Source organism: Mastigoproctus giganteus, chromosome 12 (assembly GCF_048544385.1).
Source record: "Mastigoproctus giganteus isolate SK-2022 chromosome 12, ASM4854438v1, whole genome shotgun sequence".
NCBI lineage: Eukaryota > Metazoa > Arthropoda > Arachnida > Uropygi > Thelyphonidae > Mastigoproctus > Mastigoproctus giganteus.
Genome location: NC_143586.1, coordinates 67,275,573 through 67,299,115, shown reverse-complemented (window position 1 = coordinate 67,299,115; position 23,543 = coordinate 67,275,573). Strand labels below are relative to the sequence as shown.

The window sequence follows — 23,543 nt, the reverse complement described above, 5'->3', positions numbered from 1 at the left end:
TGTTTACTTTTGAATGGAATCTAGAATCGTAAGACAGGTTTTGGGGACAGTATTCCCTGGTAGTGGAAATTTGTACAGAGCGAGTAGTTGTTTATAATAAAAGTGATGCTGAGAATTGGTAAAAAAAAACAACCCAGTTTTTTGATGCAGTGGAAGGAATATTTGTGATGTGCTTATGCTAAAAGAGATTAGAAGTCAGGATAATTCCTAATAGAGATATGTGATGTTGTCCAGAAATTTGAGTGTCAATGATGAGCATAGAAGTACTTGGTAGACTGTTTTTTTTTTTGCAAGAAATAAGATAGGACTGAGTTTTTCCTAATGGAGATATGGGATCTTCTAGAAATCTGAGTGTCAAAGATGAGAATAGGAGTACTTGGTAGACTTTTTATTGCAAGAAATAAGATATGACAGTTTTAGAAGGATTGAAGTTAACTAAAGTTTCTTTGCCCCATTGGCATTTGAGGATTTGTGGTGGGTATTTGAAGGGTTGCAACTGTTTGTACAGGACAATTAATTTTAATTTCTGGAGAGTATCATACGGAAGTGTTCTACTTATCATATTGAGGTAAATTTCTCTTATTCTTCTACAAATGTTAAACTGGCTGAAAATAATCATCGCTGAGAATATGGATATGATTTCCTGTCCATTGAAGAAGGTCATTAATGTACAAGAGGAAAAGAGTAGGAGAAAGAATTGATCCTAGGGAACACTAGCATTAATGGAGAAGTTCAAAGACAGAGTGCTATATACCATCGCTTGGTATATAGCACTCTGAATAAATTCTGAATTCCATAAGATGTGAGCTTATTTAGAAGATCTTTATGCCGAACATGAACCGAAGCATTAGAAATGTCAAGCACAACTGTTTGAACTTTGCCATATTTTTCCATTAAATTTTTCCATAGATGAGTAACATAGTGGATTGACACTGATGGATTCTATAATTGATCAGAAGTGTTCGAAATAGTTTAAAAATTGGTAGTTGATGGAATTCTCCGTAACTTTGGAAACAGTAGAAGTGATACTTGGAACAGAGGATTTGTCACCTTCTTTAGGAAATGGCCAAATATGAGCAAATTTCAAAGCAGAAGGAAAAAACACTAGTGGAATAAGAAAATCTAAAAAAAAAAAAAGTAACAGAGAACAGTAGAAAGCTCTGTATTTCAGGTTTTTGAGAACAAGTGGCGAAATGACATCTGGATCTGGAGCTTTCTTGGCATCAAGATAGTTTAGAATTCTTCTAGTACCTTTCTGTCAGAAGGCCACAGAGTTATTAAGTTGAAGTGTATTGTGTATGAGAGAAGGTGGTTTACCAAGATCGTTGATGCAAGAGTTAGAACAAAAATAGGATGCTAGTAAGTTGGCTTTTTCTTTAGCCAAGAATGCAATAAATATGTGAATACAAGGTTTAACTGAAAGTTTGGTTTCATTCCTAAAAATTCTTTTGATTTAGAGGTAAATGTTTACACTGTGAATATTCTTTAATATAATCTGAATGACACACTAGTTCCGTTGTGCTTTAGGTGGTCTGTCATGTTTGATTGGATTTCTTGAATCGACTCATGGCACTTTCCTTTCATATCCTGATTTAAATTTGGAAATAGCTGAAAATTGCTAAATCAGAAAAACCAGTTTGGTGCAGCATGATTGGAATGTTTTTGTCAGTCAAAAATTGCTGGATAAATAAATAAATAAATTTTCTGTTTATACTCCGGGACGATCAAATGATCAGAGGAGTTCACAAGATAGACAGAATACAAGAAACAGCACCGGATGGTAGATGATTTGTGACATGGCATGTTAACTTGTTATGGTGAAGGAACCAAACATTTCTTCATTTTTCAGGTTGCGTAAGGTTAATTGCATTGTTCAACTGTAAAAACTTAGGTGACAGTAACACATCTTGCAGAATGAATTCTGATAACACCATCCTCTTGTCATCTAAAAAAAAAAAAAATTGCAACTATTGTTGACCTTATTAACATGTGATTTTGAGCTGTGCCTTTTTTGTTTAGTGATGTCACTTTCCACTGGAATCTTTAAACCTTGGTCATATGATTCTCATATAGAGCTCTGTAGGATTATATTCAAGAGGATTAACAGAATATTGGATTAAGAGATTAATATACAAATTTTTGTTTTTCCATAATTTGTTTAAATATCATATAAATTTAATTTCTGTACTTTTATAGATTTAATTTTGGTGATTTTGTGATGTGATTTTCTGTAATATTTTATAAATTTAATTATTGCCTTTTCTAAAAGCTAATTCCACTCAGTTAAATTATTTCAGTATCTTGTAAGCTTAAATTTTTAAATTTGCTAGTAGACAAAAGTTTTGGTAACTGCTTAATTTGTTGATTAAGTTCCGTAAAATTAATTCTGTAATATTTTGTTAGTATTAATTCTTACCTTAATAGTGGTTGCTACAGATTCACTTTGAATACTTCAACCAAGGATATTGTGACTCAGACAAAAATGACCATAGGCAATTCTTGTATGAGTCAAGAGTTCTTTGCTTGTATAGCCTGTGGCATGTATTCAAAAGTCAATTATATTTATAAGTACAGGAAGGCCTCGCATAACGCGAATTTCAGTTAACGCTATTTGAAAAATTATACCACTTTTCACTTTACATGATGCAAATTTCCAGTTAACGCGATCTTTTTTTTTTTTTTTTTTTTTTTTATGCGATAGTTGAAAAAGATTTGAATCGCGCGTTAAGCTTACCGCAAGTAGTACGGTCAATAAACAAACGTTTGCCTGCTGCCCGCCTCGGTGTATTCCATCGGAAGAAGACGTGTTACTTGTTTGTCTCCTGCTAATAAAGTCAATGCACACTTGCATAAAAATTCAAATTTTTAAATGAGCCAGATGAAAATGTTACCGTGAAGGAGATAACGGTAAAAGAATTAGATGAAATCTTTCGTATCGCATAGAACCTCAAACAAAAGGTTTGATGTTCTCTGCGATATTTATTTCGCCAGGGCCCAGAGAAGATTGTTGTCGGCTATCGGAAATTGATTGATGAAAAGAAAAAGTCAACACTGTTCAAATATTTCCACAACAGTCATTTCTTCATTGTGTATTTTATGGCAGAGGTTCCCAAACTTTCTCTGTTCACGGCGCTCTTAGTGTCTCAGTAATTTTTTAAAGGCGCACTCAGACCAAAAGAAATACCTAACAGTTCCGCTTAGTAGTTAGGTCCAAACAACTTAATAAGAAATGTTGAAACTGAACTACCTTGAGCTAGTAGTTCACGCGGTGTCCGACAGATGTCGAGTATCGCTGTGTTTCCCTCGAAAATTTAAAATATTCCGCGGCGCGCAGTTTGGGAACCGCTGTTTTATGCAATAAACATTTAATTCCATAATTATTTTCATTATCTTTTACATTGTACACAGTTAAAAAGTTATTTAAAAGGTATTTTTAAAATTCTTTATGTACATTCTAGAAGGTCAAGGATCAATTATAATTTTTCCTATTGGTTATTATATCGATTAACGTGTTTCCGTTTTGCGCGATGCGCTCGCGGGACAAATTAATCGCGTTAATCGAGGCCCTCCTGTATAGCTTAACTGATGATTCTTTTCTTTGTCCCTAATATAAAAAGTAGACTGGTCTCAGTCTACTTTTTGAGGGGAAACATAGTATGTTACTAGGTGAATTTGAGTCACTGAAGAAATGGGTGTTTTTCTTAGAGACATAAAATTGGGAACTCATCATCAACTCAATTATCTAGTGACCTGCCATGTGATACATCCTGATTCAGACTCCAGAACCCATTCAGATCCCATCAGAATTCAGCATGCTCAACCCATTCAAGGCCTTATACACCTCAATCAGATCACCTCCCAGGTGCCTAGTCTCCAGCCACTGCAAATTACATGATGGGCAAGTGTGTTATTATGGGTGGGCAAATGTATTATTATGGGTGATTTCAGATTGCCCCTTACTGATGTAAGTGGGCAGGAAACTCATTATGGGAGAAAAAATTTTAAATAAACTAGATGATTATTATTTGCATCAGCATGTTAGAGAATATACTAAGGATAAGAATATTCTAAACCTGGTCATTTTCCACAAATCATATGACATCATAGGGCTCACATTAGAGGAACTATTAGTATGAAGTGATCCTGCAGTCCTTAGGTTGAAGATGAAGAAAGGTGTTGCAGTTGTTAAAGATAGGTATGGGGTTTAATTTTAGGAAAGGGAGGCTATGGAAGATTAATTAAAATGCCATCTATCATCAGATGGATAATAGAAGTGTGAATGCATTATAAGTATGGAACATCTTTAAAACAATTGTCACAGAAGCCACAAATGCATATATACCATTAAGAACATATAACACAAGGAGGGTGATTAGATGGGTGAATGCAGAGCTGGTCAATCAAATAGAGCAGAAACGGAGTCATGGGAACATTACAGAGCGATGAAAAGTACCAAAAAGCATCTTTGGATTTGGAGGGAAACCTTATATATTTAGAGTTGTGCAAATGTATCTCCCATTCACAAGAGGATCAAAGAGTGACATGAGCAATTATTGTCCTACAAGCCTGACTTCAGTTCCAGGAAAATTGGAGTCAATGGCTAAAGAAGGATTGCAGGATCGTCTCAACTGAAATGGAATTATATGGAAATCACAGCATGGGTTTGTTAAGGGTGGAGATCCTGTCTGACCAATCTGGTTAGATACTATGATGCAGTAACAAAGGAACTGGATGCAGACAATAATTCTGACATCATATATTTAGATTTCAATAAAGTATTTGACAGTATTCCACATTAAAGACTGATGTACAAATCGGAGAAGTGTGTCCGCTGCAGGGACAAGTTACTACTGGATAAAGAATGATTGAGTGGCAGAAGACAGTTGGGGTGATTAATGAGTACTACTTTTCTTTAACTGATGTTATTAGTGAAGTCTCCTAGAGTTCACTCCAGGAAGACTTCACTAATAACATAAAGCATAACAAGCTTATTGTCTATGTTTGCAGATGATAGAAAGGTGGGCAGGGTGGTTCATCACACTGGACTCATGATTGCATCAAGACAGAAAAATTAGGCAAATGAACTGAAAAGTGACCATTGAGGTTTAACATTGGGAAATACTAGGTAGTGCATATGGGCAGTAGTAATCCCAGAATAACACCAGTTAAGTTGTACTATTCAAGGTAAGTGGAGAACGAGAGACCTAGGGGTAATTGTACAGTGACGTGAAGTTCTCTGAGTAGTGCATACAAGCTGCTAGAACAACTCATCGGGTTCTGTCGATGATATAGAACAATTTTGCAGTGGGGACAAGGTGGCGCTTATCTTGTTGTTACAGGGTGACGAAAAGTCCCACTGCAGTAGTACTAGACATACAGTATTCACTTTATTGGTAAACATTTTATGTAATATTTACAAACACTTCAGACATTATGTATATAGAAAGTGCTGGCTGCAGATTTCTTGACTGAGAAACTCTAGAAGTATCACTGAATTAAAAACAGCGATAAATATTATGTAAACTATTTGCCAATAGCTACTTCAGGGAGACTTCTCGATCACCATGTATAAGGCAATGGTTTGGCCGAATCTTGAGTATGGCATACATGTCTGGAAGTCTCATTTTAAGAAAGATATGGATTTCTTGGAATGGGTGCAGAAAAGAGTCGGACTAGTCAAGAACAAAACTCTTAGTTACTCTTACCAGTACTCTTATTACTAAAAACTGATTCTGCAAATTTCAATACTTACAAACTTGGCTTTTGAAAGGAGACCTAAATGAAGTGTTTAAATCTTTAAATGGATTGGGTAAACTTAATGAGGGCATTATTATTCTTTCTTGGACAATCCCTCACAAAGGGACTTTTTCAGCTGACTTTAAACATTCATTGAAAGCAGAAGTGGCTGACCAGTAAAGAATATTTGGCACCCTGTTTTGTAAGAATTGCTACTGACCCCCCAACAATGATTCTCAGACTCTTAGCCATCTCCACTACTTTGACACACACATTTTGATAGAGACTTGAGGTTTGTGTTGAATATACCCACTAGTTTAATACCCAAAGATTCTGAAAAAAGGGAAAAAAAAAACATGAATGACGTATAATTATTTCTTCCATTAACATATATTTGCTTAAATTTTTAAGCATTTTTATAGGTTAAGCCCAAGAAGAAGAAGCAAAAAAGCAAGTTCTAGCAAAATGTAATTGAACAATGGAGCTTTAAAATGAAATTATGTAAGGAATCAAATTCTAGAATTGGTCAGTTTAGCATTCGGATATTTTAAACTTAGACTGACAGATGCAATAGAACCTGGATAAGAAATTCCCGCATAAGAAGTTTCCCCCTGCACTAGGTTTGATTTCTTTATTCCCAATTTCAACTCTGTATATTGTAATGTATTATTTTTCTGCATAAGAAGTTTCCCAGGTAAAATTTTCCCATGTTAAAAGTACGTGATAAAGAATACATGGTGTATTATTATAATGACGTTTTCCCACATAATACGTTTTTTTTTAAATATAGAAATTTTTTATTTTTATATTAAAAAAATATAAAACGATATAAACATTTGGTAATCAAACAAGTTAGTGCAAAGCACCATTTTAGTTTGTAGTAAATCACTGAAGTGGGTGAAATGGCATTGTTTTTTACATCTCATTGTGAATGCCTTGACAATGAGTTGCCCTGATATTGCACTACCTCCAATAAGCAATGCTTCACCACTGGAAAAGACCAATGTTATTTATTTCAGGCATATACCACCACTCAGGGGCAGTGATATCTGCTGAAATCCACTGGTGAAGTATTGCCTATTCGAAAATCCACTATCGAAGGTAGTTTAATATCAGGGCAACTCATTGTGAAGGCATTCACAATATGAGATATAACAAAAACAATGCCATTTCACCTACTTCAGTGATTTACTACAAACTAAAATGATACTATGCACTAACTTGTTTATTTGATTAGTGAATTTTCCATAATCAGAGGCTTTCAGCGCTAAAATCTTTTTAGTATAAACATTTTGATACAATGGAAGTGACTTATTGCAATTGTTTTCATCGATATCCATAATTGGATATGTTGACCATGTTAAGTATTGATGGTTGTGAACAGTTCTGAATTATTTAGTGGATTGTTGCTCTGTCTTATTGTAATTGTGACCTTTTAAGGTATGTTGAACTCCAAAGGACCTCATGCTTCCAACCTTGGTAATGAGTTTAATGAATAGAATGTTAAGCAATTAGAAATCCTTAGTTTAAAAATGTTTCCCATAGGCAGAGTAAAATATTTAAAAATTCTGAAATAGTACTTAAAAATCTTTAACTTATGTATGTGTATCTGTTTTCATTTTTATTTGCGTAGTTAATATTTCATACCCTTAGGTCATTGAATTGCAATGACAAAACAATCTTTCAAGAATAAACTGTCATTGATTTCTCAGAAGAAGAAGATTTTGCAGGAAATTAGGAAGAATATAATAATGACATATCTGGTCAGTGGCACTATATGCAGCAGAAATGTGGATTCTAATAAAGAGAGACAAAAAGAGACTTGAGGCCTTAGATGTGGTGCTGGCACTGGATGGAAAAAATAAAATGGACTGAAAAAGTGTCAAATGTGGAAGTATTAAGATGTGTCCAAGAATAAAGGAAAATTCTAGGTAGAATAAGGTCAACTAGACTCAAATGAGTGGGCCACATGATTCGACATGGTGGTTTGCTTCTGGATGTAATGGAGGGGACTGTGGTAAGAAAACGCCCTAGGGGTAGACCAGAAATGATCTTTAAGTCCTCTTGTACGTCATCTATCCATCTTTTCTGCGGTCTTTCTCTCGTCCTTTTACCGGTAGGTTTCCATTTCATTATACTCTTAATTGTTCTGCTGGCATCCATTCTCACAACATGTCCCAACCAGGCAAGTCTCTGGCTCTTCACAAATCTGACGATGTCTGCACCCTAAATAAGATGGTCAAGTTCATGGTTCATTCTGATCCTCCAGGATCCATCAATGTCTTGTATGGGCCCAAAAATATTTTGTAAAATTCTACGCTCGAACACTCAACAACTGCTATCTTTACTCGTTAATGTCCAAGCTTCACAACTGTATTTCACAACTGGTCTAATGAGACTTTTGTATATTCTTAATTTTAAATGTCTCTTCAATATTCTGGACTTCATTAGTTTTTCATGTGCATAGAAACATCTGTTTGCACTCAAGATATGGGACTAATTCATTGGTAATAGAGTTGGACTGGTTTATCTGCGAGCCTATATAGTTGAAATTTTGAACATGCTCAAACGAGAAGCCACTGGTTCTTAAATTTTCCATGTTATCTGCTGTTCTCTAGACTTCCATATATTTTGTCTTTGCTTCATTTATCCTAAGTCCTCTTCTTTGTGCTTCACTATCCAGCCTAACCACTGTTTCCTCCAGTACTCCTTTAGTCCTACTGATAATAGTGACATTGTCAGCATATGCACAGATCTGCACACTGTCTTTGTGCTTATGTGTCCAGTCACTTCTAATGTTCTGACAGCTGCCTCTAAAACCACATTAAATAACACAGTAGAGAGTGCATCGCCTTGTCTAACAGTAGCATTAATGTCAAAGGGAGCGGTCCAATTGTCAATTCTCACCACTGCCTTAGAGCCAGCCAGGGTTGCTTTTATGAGCCTAACAATCTTTGTGGGTATGCCCAAGAGAAGGAGATCATTTATCATTTCCTTCTGTTGAGGAAATCTACATATGTTTGAATCTACAATGTTTGAAATCTACATATAGGTTAAATAATTATATATTGTACTCAAATTCTTTTTCCTGTATCTGCCTCAAGATGAAAATCTGGTCAGTTGTTGAGAGATTGGGTCTGAAACCACACTGATATTCTCCAATGATTTTCTCTGAATATGCTGCCAGTCTGTTATAACTCCCAATAAAACCTTGTAAGTAACCCTCAGCAAAGTGATACCTCTATAGTTAGAGCAAAGCAGTTTATCACCCTTCTTGTGAATTGGCTGTATGATTCCAAGTGTCCATTCATCTGGGAGCTTTTCCTCAGACCATATTAACAGTATCAGATTATGTATTCTTTTCCATAGTGATTATGTCACTCCACCGTTCTTGAGCAACTGTGCAGTTATTGCATCAGCTTCTGGTGCTTTAAAATTATTTAAGTACTGAATAAATTTTTGAATTTTTTCGAAGCTAGGGTCTTCAATGCACGGCTCTACTGTATAGTACAACAGCTGTTTTCTTTCAGTCTTACCTCCTGTCAGGATGCTCTCAAAATACTCTTTCCACTGTTTCAGAACCTTCTTTCTCTCAGTCAGCAAGTTTCCTTCACTATCTCTACATGCAGTAACTTTTTATCGGAATTCCTGTGTACTTTCTTTAATCTTCTTATGAAACTCTACTTTCCTTCTTGTAATTTTCCACCATTTCGTTGACCTTTCTCCTCAAAGCTTCTCTCTTTTTCTTTCTACATATCCTAGCTGCAGCAATCTGTTTTTCCTTGTAGTGTTCACTATTCATTCTTCTGTTCCGCTGCAAATGTTTCACCCTAGCTTCAATTCTACTGCTACTTGGCACTTGTCATCATACCATTCCTCATTTCTCAGCCTCAAGGTCTCACCCAAGGTTACGCATGCTGCAATCAGAATTGCTTCCTTTATGCAAGTCCATTCATCTTCAATCTTGTCACTGCTTTCCTGTTCCTGCAGTTTTCGGGCCAACTCTGCCTGGTACTTCGTTTCAACAAATCTATCTTTCAATTTCTCTACATTCCACCACTTAGTTTTCTCAGCCTTTACTCTTGCTACTAGGGCTGTTTTATATCAAGGTAATTTAATTTAGGTTAGGATATCTAAAGTGAGTTATGATTACTGACTCTTAAAACCATAATTTTATGAGGATGATTGAATTTTATTGGACAATTCATACTATGTACTATTTGCATAATATTACAATAGTTTTCACTCATACATTATAAGATGTTGGAGACGCCATTAAATTTTTTTCCATATCATCTCCACAAACACTTGTCTGAATAGCTTGAGACAGTTTTGTTGAAGGTACCATTCATTTTCTTAATGCCTGATTTCAGCCTTTTCCAGTAATTTTTAACTTGCTTTGGATGTGCTCCCATAGTAGAATTAAGGAATCAATTGTGGACAGGGTTCATACTTGTAGTTCTTACTTGACAAGTATTTAGTGCCACCATTAATAACAATTTGACCATGATTTCTTCTGAGGCATTCGATTTTGCAATGAAAGCCAGATACCCTACTTTTAGTTCAATATTTTATGCCCCAGTGCATTTTTCAGCAAGTTGCAACTGTAGTTGCATTTTGGGTTTTGGAAATACTCTTCTCAAGCCTGAAATTCCGCCTGTTCCTTATGTGGTGGTCAAAGTTGCTTGTTAGCATCTTCCACAGGAAAATGTCATACCAACAGAACTCTTTTTTTTTTCTTTTTTTCTTTTTTTTTTTTTTTTTTGATACAGCTGTGTTATGCATAGTCCTGACAAGTGTTTTATTGGCCAGAAATAGAGTATGTGCAATATTTTACAAAGATCTTCAAATAGCAGCCAGTGGGAACATGCTTCTCCAATCCCCAATCAGCATGATGCAATTAGCATTTCACTAAAATGAATGCCAGTTGCATGATGTGTATTTTAATTCTCTTCTAATTATGATGTGATTTTGAATGTAATTTAAAATATTTTTCTTGGCTTGACCAATTCTAAACATACTGAACACATTCATTTCTGATACAGAAAGCTTTGATTAATATAATAATACAAGTCTCTGCTATTTAATATATATAAAAAACTACTAAATAACCAATCACCGTTGTGTGCGTGTGCGTGCGTGCGTGCGTGCGTGCGTGCGTGCGTGCGTGCGTGCGTGCGTGTGTGTGTGTGTGCGTGTGCGCACCACCAATCAGAGAGCACATGCAATGAGCATGTATAATTGCTGGTATGCATTCTGTGGCCATCAAGATAGCTTATGCCAAAAAAATTTTGTAGATGAAGAAAGTGCCAAACTGTTAAAAATACATAAAAAATTTTGTTGAAAATACATGAAAAAAAATTGTTTCTCATGATAACATGAAATACAGAATTTTTCATTCTCGATAAGGCTAGCCTTTCTCTGCCAGTGCTCTCTGAAAACTGACATTGACAAATGTAAAGAACTGCATATGGGAAGCAGTAACCCCAGAGTAATGTATCAACTGTGTGGTACTACACTGACAGTGGTAGAGAGTGAAATGGACTTGGGGGTAATTGTGCAGGTAGATATGAAGTTTTCTGATCAGTGCAGATGGTCTGCAAGAGTAGTTCATGGTATCTTTCAATGATATACAGGAATTTTTCTAGCAGGGATAAGGAGGTGATTATCCCCTTGTATAAGGCAATGGTCAAGCCACACCTTGAGTACTGTATACAGCTCTGGAGGCTTCATTTTAAGAAGGATGTAGAGCTGCTGGAACAAGTACAGAGAAGAGCAACAAGATTAGTGAATGGAGCAAAGGGTTGCTCTTATGAAGAAAGGCTTAAGTTTTGCAAATTACAGTGTCTGGAGACTAGGCACCTGTGAGGTGATCTGATTGAGGTGTATAAAGCCTTGAATGGTTTGAGCATGCTCAATGCTGATGGGATTCTTCTCAGAATAATCACCTGAGAGGGCATAAATTCAAATTGAGGAAAGATAGTTGTAGGATAGATGTGCAGAAGTTTGCCCTTAGCCATCGCGTAGTTGATTGTTGGAACAAACTTCCATCTGTCTCATTGTAGAAGTTAATAGATTCAAGGCAGAACTAGACAAGCATTTGGAGCAAGTGGATGGGTGAAATGAGAAGGTTGTTTTTTTTTGTTTGGCTGATGCTATATAAGCTTGCTTTCTTGCATCATGTGCCTTTGCTAATGCTAACTGCATGATATCTTGTAGGATTAAAATGTAAACCATAGTTATCAGTATTAGTGACACCGTTTGATTGGCAATAAATATTGATAATTATGGTTTGCATCTTCTTGTATTCAGAAATATGAAACATTTTCCAAGCGACATATAAACATAGCAGAGATGCATAAATGGCTTCAGATTTACCAGGAATGGTTTGCTCATGATTAATATGTAAGATAAAAAAAACTTATCTTTATTTCATACATCAAGTCATAACAGTTCCTGATATGACCAGAAGATTTATCCAAAATTTATCTCTTTGTTTTTATGAAGTAGCCATTCTTTTTTCTAGGCATTTGCAAAGCCTATTTGGAAGAGAACTATTGGTAAATGAAATCATCTTTGCTGCTTTTTCTCATGCCATTTGGTACACCATTAATTTGACCAGTGGATCTGAATAAGCAGTTGATTTGTCCAAACTGCTTCAGCAGTAAACTTATTATTCTTATGCTTAAATTTCATTTTGTGTATGTCATAAGAAGCATTTTATTATCATTTGTTTTACTCAGCAGTTAAGAGTATGATATATAAATTTTATAGTTATACTTCCTGAGAACTAAAATTATTGGCATTCATTATTAAGCTTGATATTGAAGTTATAAATTAATAGTGTATAATATTTTTTGATATTATACACTATTAATTTATAATAATAAAATATTATATTATAATATTTTTGAGCTTCAGGTTACATATCACGCAATTTTCTAGCGACGACCGACTAACTGAGTTAAAATAAATTTATTGAAATAAATAAATAATATATGCATAAAATACTAAAACAGAGATAAAATAAAAGCATTAAAATACAATAAGGTAAAAGTTTTAAAATACAATATGATAAGCATTAAAATGCACAGCAGCTTTCAAGATGAAATGCCTCTTCTTCATCAGCTTAGTCGGTGAATGGTGTACTCCAGTATATATTGTTGGTTACAATAACAGAAGTCAGCTGAGCATTATCACGTATCAAGAGTTTGGTGTTAGTAAAACAGAATTACATACATTTGATGATTGGCAGTGCTCATCGCACTGCAAAATAGTACATTCCATAATGGGGTGCAAGTGCACTCCCCTAGTGCGATTCATGTACTATTACTGCTAGCTATGTGCAGTGCCGCAAGTCACAAGCACTGTCAGTAATCATGTGAATAGTCAACGATTTCAATATCCCATCGGGGATCAAAATTGTGCGGTTCAACCCAATAATGCTCAGCAACTGCGAAGCTTTCAAAATTAGCGGTTTGAAGAGCCACCTCATTTTCAGTAACCTGATCTTTCAATCTTCTGCTGGACTCACCTACATAACACCCCCCCCCCCCCACAATCCAGACACATAATGCGGTATGCAGAACCACTCCATAGGAGAGGAGGAACAGGTGTTTTCACCTTAGAAATAATAGACTATAATTTCCTCCCGGAAGTTGCAAACATCATATATGATGGGGATGCAAAATCCTAACAAGACATTCTGATATACCCGGATGATAGGTGATGTAGGGCGGTAGAGATAAATTCATTGATGCGACGAGGGTTATATAGTGAAACAAATTCGTGAGCCTGAAGAATTGGAGATTTCCAAAGTTAGGGCAGAGCTTTCAAATTGCAGTTATCCACCTCAGGTTCTAGATAGATGTGAGCTTCAGGCTCACGAATTGTTGCACAATCTAACCCTCCTTGCATCAATGAATTTATCTCTACTGCCTACATTCCCTGTTATCTGGGCATATCGGAACTTCTTGTTAGGATTTTATGTCTCCATCATATACAATGTGTGTAACTTCCGAGGAGCAAATTACAGTCTATTATTTCTAAGGTGGAAACACCTGTTCCTCCTCTCCTACAGAGTGGTCCCGTATACCGCATTATGTGTCCGGATTGTGGGGAATGTTATGTAGATGAATTTGGCAGAAGATTGAAAGGTCAGGTTTCTGAACATGAGGTGGCTCTTCAAACCACTAATTTTGAATGCTCCATGGTCGCTGAGCATTATTGGGATGAGCAGCACAACCTTGATCCCCAACAGGATATTGAAATCGTCAGCTATTCACGTTATTACCGCCAGCACTCATGGCTTGAGGCATTGCATATAGCTAGCAGTAATAGTACCATGAATCGCACTAGGGGAGTGCGATGAGTGCTGCCAATCATCACGTGTATGTAATTCTGTTTTACCGACGCCAGACTTGTGATACATGGTCATGCTCAGCTGACTTTTGCTATTGTAACCAACAATATATACTGGAGTACACCATTCACCGACTAAGCTGACGAAGAGGCACTTTGTCTTGAAAGCTACTGTGATTTTAATGCTTATCATATTGTATTTTAACACTTTTACCTTATTGTATCTTACTGTTTTTATTTTATTTCATCTCTGTTTTAGTATTTTATGTATATATTATTTATTTCAATAAATTTATTTTAACTCAGCCGATTGTTGCTAGCAGTAATAGTACCATGAATCGCACTAGGGGAGTGCGATGAGTGCTGCCAATCATCACGTGTATGTAATTCTGTTTTACCGACGCCAGACTCGTGATACATGGTCATGCTCAGCTGACTTTTGCTATTGTAACCAACAATATATACTGGAGTACACCATTCACCGACTAAGCTGACGAAGAGGCACTTTGTCTTGAAAGCTACTGTGATTTTAATGCTTATCATATTGTATTTTAACACTTTTACCTTATTGTATCTTACTGTTTTTATTTTATTTCATCTCTGTTTTAGTATTTTATGTATATATTATTTATTTCAATAAATTTATTTTAACTCAGCCGATTGTTGCTAGAAAATTGTGTGATAATATTTTTTATTTTGTAATTGATTTTATTCTGTATTTTCTCTATTTCAGCATTCGTTAGAATGTGGAGTTTGTAAAAGTACCTTCACCACTATGTCCAGAATATGTTACCACATCATGTCTGTTCATAATGGATTGGTAAGTAGTTTAAATAATAAATAAAACCCCAGGAAAATGAAATCATAAAATACTGTAGTGCCATACAGTCCATACCAAACACATTTCTCTTGAACTGATTGTACAATGTTATACAAGTCAAATCAGCTGCATCATGCTAGTTTTCTATATAAAACGTGCTAATTTATTTGTGATTTAACATGTACTATGCTCCGATGTCTGCTATAATCAACTAATGATAAGGCAAGATTAGGATTTGGATGATGGCTGCTTTGAGTCTATACTGTCATAACAAAATTTGTGATCTATTCTTAGTAGTCGAAATAATAAAAAAAACACTATTGTTAACTATTGTATTGTTATGTTGCAGACATTGTAGCAGAATAACAGTTAATACAATCCATAACTCTTGCACTCATATATTGAGTGTAATAAAACAGTTAATCAAAATTCACTGTTACAAAGTATAAATGTAAATTTATGATGAGTGACTAATTAAACTTTGTTCTTTGAACTAAAGAAAGTAGCATATACAGTACTTAGTTGCTTGCTGCAAGTGCTAGCTGGTTTTCCTTTCTTCCAAATTGGGGACTTGACTATTCATGACAAACTAATGGAACAAATTTATCTGCCAAAAAAGAACAAAATCTTCCATATCTTCTCAATTTATCTCATAATTGTATAATGGCCTCTGTTGTAATCTCACTGATGTTCATTTCCATGTGAAATCTTTCCAGTCCAACTTACTCTTTTCTCTACTATCAGTGGCCTTGACCCCCCACTCTTTTGATTTGTCCTAATTAATTTCTCTATGATTCCTTCAATTTCTTTATAGGTGGCCAAACGATATTGGTACTTTGACTATTACATGTTTCTGGCCCTCACTCATTTGATTTGTTCTAATTAGTCTCTCTATGATTCCTTCAATTTCTTTATAGGTGGCCAAATGATATTGGTGCTTTGACTATTACATAGGGTGTCTCTGTAGCCAGGTGGGCAGGAGTGGCAGTGCGTAGCACACGCTGCTTGATTAGACTGGGTTCGAGCCCATGACCACCAAATATGGAGGGTGCGGAAAGGTCAGGGAATGACCACCGCATATCCCCGGAGCAATATGGCCTTAGTTGCTAATGCTCCTAAAAACCAAATAACTAACTAACCAATGACATGGAATATCAGAGCCTTTTGATATATTCTGATATTCCATGTCAGAGATCTCCTTTAGCTCAGAATCTATCAAATTCATTTGCTCTTCCAAATTGGCAGATCAATGTGACTTTAGCATTAGCAAAGGCACATGATGCAAGAAAGCAAGCTTATATAACATCATCCAAAAAAAAAAAAAAACACCCTTATTTCACCCATCCACTCGCTCCAAATGTTTGTCAAGTTCTGCTTTGAATCTATTTAAGCTATCAACTTCTATGACAGATGGAAGTTTGTTCCAGCAATCAACCACCCACTGGCTAAAGGCAAACTTCCACACATCTATTCTACAACCGTCTTTCCTCAATTTGAATTTATGCTCTCTCTCAGGTGATTATTCTGAGCAAGAGGAAGAATCCCATCAGCATTTAGCATTCTCAAACCATTCAAGGCTTTATACACCTCAATCAGATCACCTCACAGGTACCTAGTCTCCAGACAATATAATTTGCAAAACTTAAGCCTTTCTTTGTAAGAGCAACCCTTTGTTCCATTCACTAATCTTGTTGCTCTTCTCTGTACTTGTTCCAGCAGCTCTACATCCATCTTAAATTGAGGCCTCCAGACCTGTATACAGTACTCAATGTGTGGCCTGACCTTATACAAGGGGATAATCACCTCCTTATCCCTCAGAGGCGCCTCCGTAGCCAGGTGGGAAGGAGCAGCAGTGCGTGGCACACGCTTCTTGATTAGACCGGGGTTCGAGCCTGTCACCACCCACCAAATACGGAGGATGCGGAAAGGTCAGGGAATGACCACCGCATATCCCGGAGCAATATGGCCTTAGTTGCTAATGCTCCTAAAAACCAAATAGCAACAACAACAACAACCTTATCCCTGCTAGAAAAATTCCTGTATATCATTGAAAGATACCATGAGCTACTCTTGCAGACCATCTGCACTGATCAGAAAACTTCATATCTACCTGCACAATTATCCCCAGGTCCTTTTCATTCTCTACCACTGTCAGTGTGGTACCACAGAGTTGATACATTACTCTGGGATTACTGCTTCCCATAGTCAAAGGTGGTTTTAAGCAAAAAAAGAAGACTTTGGACTTAAAAACTATACCTTCTAAGCTGTTTCTGCCCCCATGAGAAACAGCTTAGAAGGTATAGAATGAAAAGGTTGGAAACTAGACACACTGGGTTACTAGCATCTACAGCAAAAAAGTATGCTGCTGCAACAGGATCTGGAAAGGTTGAGCAGATGCATACTGTCAGTAGTGTCAAAAAAAAACCAAAAAAAAAAAACCACCCTTATTTCACCCATCCACTCGCTCCAAATGTTTGTCAAGTTCTGCTTTGAATCTATTTAAGCTATCAACGTCTACGACAGATGGAAGTTTGTTCCAGCAATCAACCACCTGCTGGCTAAAGGCAAACTTCCGCACATCTATCCAAACTTGGACATTAAGCTTGATATACCATTATCAATATCATTTATAAATACAGAAAACAACAATGGACCCAACACTGAAACCTGAGGGACTCCACTAATAACATTAGTCCACGAAGAGCAGTGTCCATTGATTACCACTCTCTTTCTTCTCTTGCTCAACCAATTTGTCTCTAATGCCACATTGCTCCAATTCGTGCAGCAGTCTTCCATGTGCAACGGTATCAAAGGCTTTTCTAAGATCCAACTATATGATATCAAAGTTATTCTTTGCTTCCATATATTCTGATATTCCATGTCGGAGATCTCCTTTAGCTCAAAATCTATCAAATTCATTTGCTAACTCTTTTGCTCTTCCAACTTGGCAGATCAATGTGATTTTTTTCCCATTGCTAGAAAGTGACCATCCAGTTCTGCCTTGAACTTTACCAAATTCTCCACCTCAATTGGCTTGAGAGGTAATTTATTCCAGTAACTTATAGTTGGAATAAATTACTTCTCAATGTGATTTATTACAGTTGTTGATCACTGAATTAAATGAAGGTGAGGTTTATCTGCAGGTGAAACACTCCTTGAAGGTAAACCTCACAAGATCCAGTCATCTGTTACTCTTAAACTTTTGTATTTATATTAGAACTCTTTATTGCGTACAGAATGCACATGCCGTACACAATACCCTTCATAGCTACAATCCAGGGGTTAACTTGTATCATGGGCCAACATACAAGTCGTGCACTGAAAACTGGAGGAACTCACAGTGGGGGAACCCTATTCCCTCATCTGAGAATGGCTATTCTCAGATGAGGGAGTAGGGATATCCCCGAATTCTTGCTTCTCCTACCAATACCGGTGAGAATATATTTGCTCATTTATGTTATTCATCCACCTCAGTCAAGTTCCCCAATGTGTAATGTGGTAAAACCACCCTCCTTGACAGTAGGGTGCTTTCACCATGTTTTGAATAATTTGGAGAGGTCTGTGTTGTTTTGAGTCTCTTCCAAGATTAAAGAAGTTCTTAAAGACCTTTTCATTGTCTTGTAAATAGCCATTCTCAGATGAGGGAGTAGGGTTCCCCCACTGTGAGTTCCTCCAGTTTTCAGTGCACGACTTGTATGTTTGCCCATGAACATAAACACACTTATACAAATATAATACGCAAATCAAACTTTTTTTCTGTAGATGCTAGTAACCCAGTGTGTCTAGTTTTCAACCTTTTCATTCTATACCTTCTAAGCTGTTTCTCATGGGGGCAGTGCCCATTTTTAAGTCCAAAGTCTTCTTTTTTTGTTTGAAACCACCTTTGACTCTGCTACATGCACCCCAGTCTATAAGTTACATCATGAGTTTCTGTTCTCCAGGTGTAAGAACTTACATTTAATAGCATTAAACACTAGTTGTCATTTTTCGGACCATATTTGTAACCAGCTTTGTTACTTCATTTTGAAGTAATATAGCTGATTCAGGTCATTAATAATCCACCCTACCTTCATATAATCAGCAGATTTTGACAGCTTCCTCTATGCTCCCTCATCCGTGCCGTTAATGAAGATTAGAAGCAATTCCTGAGGGATCCAGGAATTAGGCATTCAAATTATACCAGCATAGCACTAACTCTGCTACTGTAGTTCATTCAGAAGAATGGCCATTTATGATTACCCCTGCATGGCTGCTATCTCTCTGGATTTGCAACATCAAATTCATATTTTTTATCCATTTGAACCCTTCTCTATCTTACCAACATAATACAGTTGGTTAGAAAGTGTTTCTGTATGAGTTTCTTTTTGCAGAAACAGTTTTTCCTCTGTCTTTTTCTTTTTTAAAAAAAAAATAGTAAAACTAAAAATAAAGTTAAAATTGGAATTTTATCTTTGCTGTTAGCGAAGTTAAAATTATATTATTATTTTATTATATTAGTATTATATTATTAATAAATACTTTTAGTAAAGTTGGTGAAGGTAAAGAAAGCCCACATGAGAAGCACGCAAAAGTTTGATAAATTTACCGGTAAAAGTACTTTGTCATAACGGCATTTGTATTGTTGCTCACTCAGTAAACATACAGTGGGTGTTATCGGACAGGAGTAGAAATTGAATCCCATGGGAGATTGAAATCCTCCCAAAGTGGAGGGGGTAACCTGACCTTTTTTTCTTTAGAATCACTGGTGGACTAGTGGATAAATTGTTTATTAAGAAAAAAAGGCAAAGGTAAAGGAAGCCCACACGAGAAGCATGGCAAACTTCGACAAAATGTTTACCAGTGAAACTACGTTACGAACATTTTTTATGACACCAGAACTTCCAATATGACTCTGTTCTTGATTCAATTAGTGAGTCTAAAGAAAAAAGGTCAGGTTACCCCCCTCCATTTTGGGAGGGTTTCAAGCTCCCGTGGGATTCAACTTCTACTCCAGACTGATGACACCCACCATCTGTTTACCAAGCGAGCAACAATACAAATGCCATTACGACAAAGTACTTTTACCGGTAAATTTCATTGAACTTTTTCCTGCTTCTCGTATGGGCTTTCTTTACCTTAGCCATAAAGTTCTTTAAAAGCAAAATTAAAATGGAAATTTTTAAAAACTGCATATTTCTACTTATTTTAACAAATATTAACAAATGGGCTATGAGATGTGTTAGTCTGGATTTCGAAATAGAAACATGAGATAACAGCTATTCTTTGTAATGTATGACCATTTCATCATTTTGTGGTTCAAAACTAATTAACAATGTCTTTTAGTAAGATTTCAAAGAAATAAGATTTAAAATTTCAAAATTTAAAATACATTTTTCATGTATTGTACATTCTGAAAAAAGGTAATACATTGTCTTTATTTAATATGATGTGAAGGTGGGAAATATGTTGTAATTAGATATTTGCAAACTAATATGTATGCAGCATGTAGTGCATGGAAAAAGAAATGCATAAGTAGATGTAGCATTTCATAGTGAGGATGATGTCAATCTTACTGAATGTTTATTTGCATCTTTTGTCATAAAGCAATTTTCTTCTGACTTGGGCTGATTATGCAGGCATATCGTTCAGAAATATGCTTCTCGATACTGAAATGGCAAAAAAATACAGTTGTGGAAGAGCAAAAACAACAGGAATTGTTAGTGAAATTGCATGGATAGGGAAGGTGATAGTGATGGCTACAAAAAAAAAATGGACTATTTTCACTTGCTATAGATGGCAGTAATCAAACTGATTCGAAACTGTCCCATTGCAGTGTCCTTTCATAATAATAATAATAAAAAAAACCTTCAAATCGAAAGTTGGAAGATAACTCTGCAGGACAAAACATTTGGTATCTTCTTCTGAACAATCTAAAAGCATGTGGGATTTATTTAAAAATTTGCTAGCACTTATTTTTGATAATATACTTTTTATGGAATGCCTAAAAACTGGACTAGAAAGTGGAAACTGGACATTAAAAGTGGAAATTGAGCACTTTGTGATAATAGTGTTATGGTAATACATAATTTGTGCTGAAATTGGAGTTTCATGCTTTTCTGTAAAAGTGGATGAATATTTTGTGGAAATTTACTACTATATAGAAAGAAAGGCTAAACAAAAATTATATTTAAACAATTTCCTAAATTGTTTTAAATATAATTTCCTAAAAAATGCATTGGTGCATACAGTATTGAACTAAAAGTAGGGTATCTGGCTTTCATTGCAAAATTGAATGCCTCAGAAGAAATCATGGTCAAATTGTTATTAATGGTGGCACTAAATACTTGTCAAGTAAGAACTACAAGTATGAACCCTGTCCACAATTGATTCATTAATTCTACTATGGGAGCACATCCAAAGAAAGTTAAAAATTACTGGAAAAGGCTGCAATCAGGCATTAAGATAATGAATGGTACCTTCAACAAAACTGTCTCAAGCTATTCAGACAAGTGTTTGTGGAGATGATATGGAAAAAATTTTAATGGCGTCTCCAACATGAAAACACAAAACACAAAAAATGAAGTTTTTAACATTGACAAATGTAAAGTACTACATATGAGAAACAGTAACCCCAGATCAACGTATCAACTCTGTGGTACTACGCTGACAGTGGTAGAGAATGAAAAGGACCTGGGGGTAATTGTGCAGGCAGATATGAAGTTCTCTGAGCAGTGCAGACGAGCTGCAAGAGTAGCTCATGGTGTCTTGTCAATGATATACAGGAATTTTTCTAGCAGGGATAGGGATGTGATTATTCCATTGTATAAGGCATTGGTCAGGCCACACCTTGAGTACTGTATACAGGTCTGGAGGCCTCATTTCAAGAAGGATGTAGAGCTGCTGGAACGAGTACAGAGAAGGGCAACAAGATTAGTAAATGGAACAAAGGGTTGCTCTTACGAAGAAAGGCTTAAGTTTTGCAAATTACAGAGTCTGGAGACTAGGCATTGGCGAGGTGATCTGATAGAGGTGTATAAGGCTTTGAATGGCTTGAGCATGCTCAATGCCGATGGGATTCTTCCTCTTGCTCAGAATAATCACCTGAGAGGCCATAAATTGAAATTGAGGAAGGATAGATGTGCGGAAATTTGCCTTTAGCCAGCGGGCAGTTGGTTTGTGGAACAGACTTCCATCACTTGTTGTTGAAGTTGATAGCCTAAACAAATTTAAGGCTCAGTTGGACAGGTATTTCGAATGAACGGAGGGGTGAAATGGCAGTAGTGGTTGTGTTTTTTTTTTTTTTGGCTGATGCTGAATAAGCTTGCTTTCTTGCATCATATGCCTCTACTAATGCTAATGCTAACTTCTTATAATATGCGAGTGAAAACCATTGTAATATTATGCAAATAGTACATAGTATGAATTGTCCAATAAAATTCAATCATCCTCATAAAATTATGGTTTTAAGAGTCAGTAATATGTGTACACATTCTGTCTTTGACTAAATCTGTAACTAGACTTGGACAAGTGGCAACCTTTGACAAGTCTGTTTAAAGAAGTTAGAAGTGGTGAGAAAAGCCATGTGAGCACTCTTTACAGTTACCAAATTGAAAAGTACAAGCAATCAGTTTCAAGTTTTCAAGCTTCATATTCATATTAAGCTTGAAAACTTGAAAACAAGCAAATAATTCAAGCATGTTATCCTCACTTGTGCAGAAATTCTGTTCTTGTTTCTCTCTTCTGGCATTAGAATAAGGTAGTTTGCTTTATTCATCAACATTTTTCAACATATACAGGAGTAATGGCTCATATTGAAGCCATTACTCCTGTATATGTTGAAGAAAGTTATGTTCAGATTTATTATACAAACAGTTTTTAAATCATCTATTTCCTTTTCAGGAAGTTAATTACCATAGCAGACTAAGCAAGAAGGATGAATCTGACTTAGATGTAGACATTTCTTCTGCAAAGATTGTGAAGCAGAGAAGGTCCTGTTGTTTTGCTCAGTGAGGAAGTACATTATGGCACTTGACTATGAGGTGTACAAGTTCCATTGAAAATTATTCTTATAAATGTTGAGGTAGTACAAATTTCATTAATTGGCAGTGCAGCATTTTTAAATTTGAAATTTTTTGTGGATGAATTTCCACTGCTTGGTGTCATTGAAGATAAAGAAACAGGTGAAGCTATAGCTGTTTTGAAACATTAGTTCTGTCATTTTCAGTGTGAGTACCTCCTACCATATGCTATTATGAAAGAAGGAATTGATGTATGTTGGTCCTTGGTTGGGGAACTGAGAAGTGCACAAGGGAGCTTGAAATATAACAGATTATCCCAAGTCATGCTTGGCATTTTAACAATTTCTTATGGGAAATTATTAAAATGTGATTGCAATGCTGAGTGTGAGAGAATATGTAGCCAGGTTCGAAAAACAAACACTGAGCTCAGATCTTCTCTTTCTCTGGAAGCTTTGGAAATGCTCTTGAGAACAAGACCATTGTTAGGAACAGAACTTTGGCTAATAGAAAATCCAAAGATTAATCCTCAGACAAAAAATCTTAGGTTAGCTAATGTTTGAAAGCATATTGTACTGGTAAACAGTTCAGTGTTTGCCGACCGGGCTAGCCGAGTGGGTAAAGTACCTGCC

The 23,543-nt window shown here is 36.0% G+C and overlaps 1 protein-coding gene across 1 annotated transcript in view; it reads left to right on the top strand.

Annotated features, from left to right (window-relative positions):
* Positions 1-23,543, top strand: part of LOC150077148 (uncharacterized) — a 370,624-nt gene that overhangs the window by 145,359 nt on the left and 201,722 nt on the right. The window contains exon 6 of the mRNA XM_090385790.1: positions 14,831-14,917. Within this exon, the coding sequence (XP_090241916.1) occupies positions 14,831-14,917 (87 nt within the window). The remainder of the gene's footprint in view (positions 1-14,830; positions 14,918-23,543) is intronic.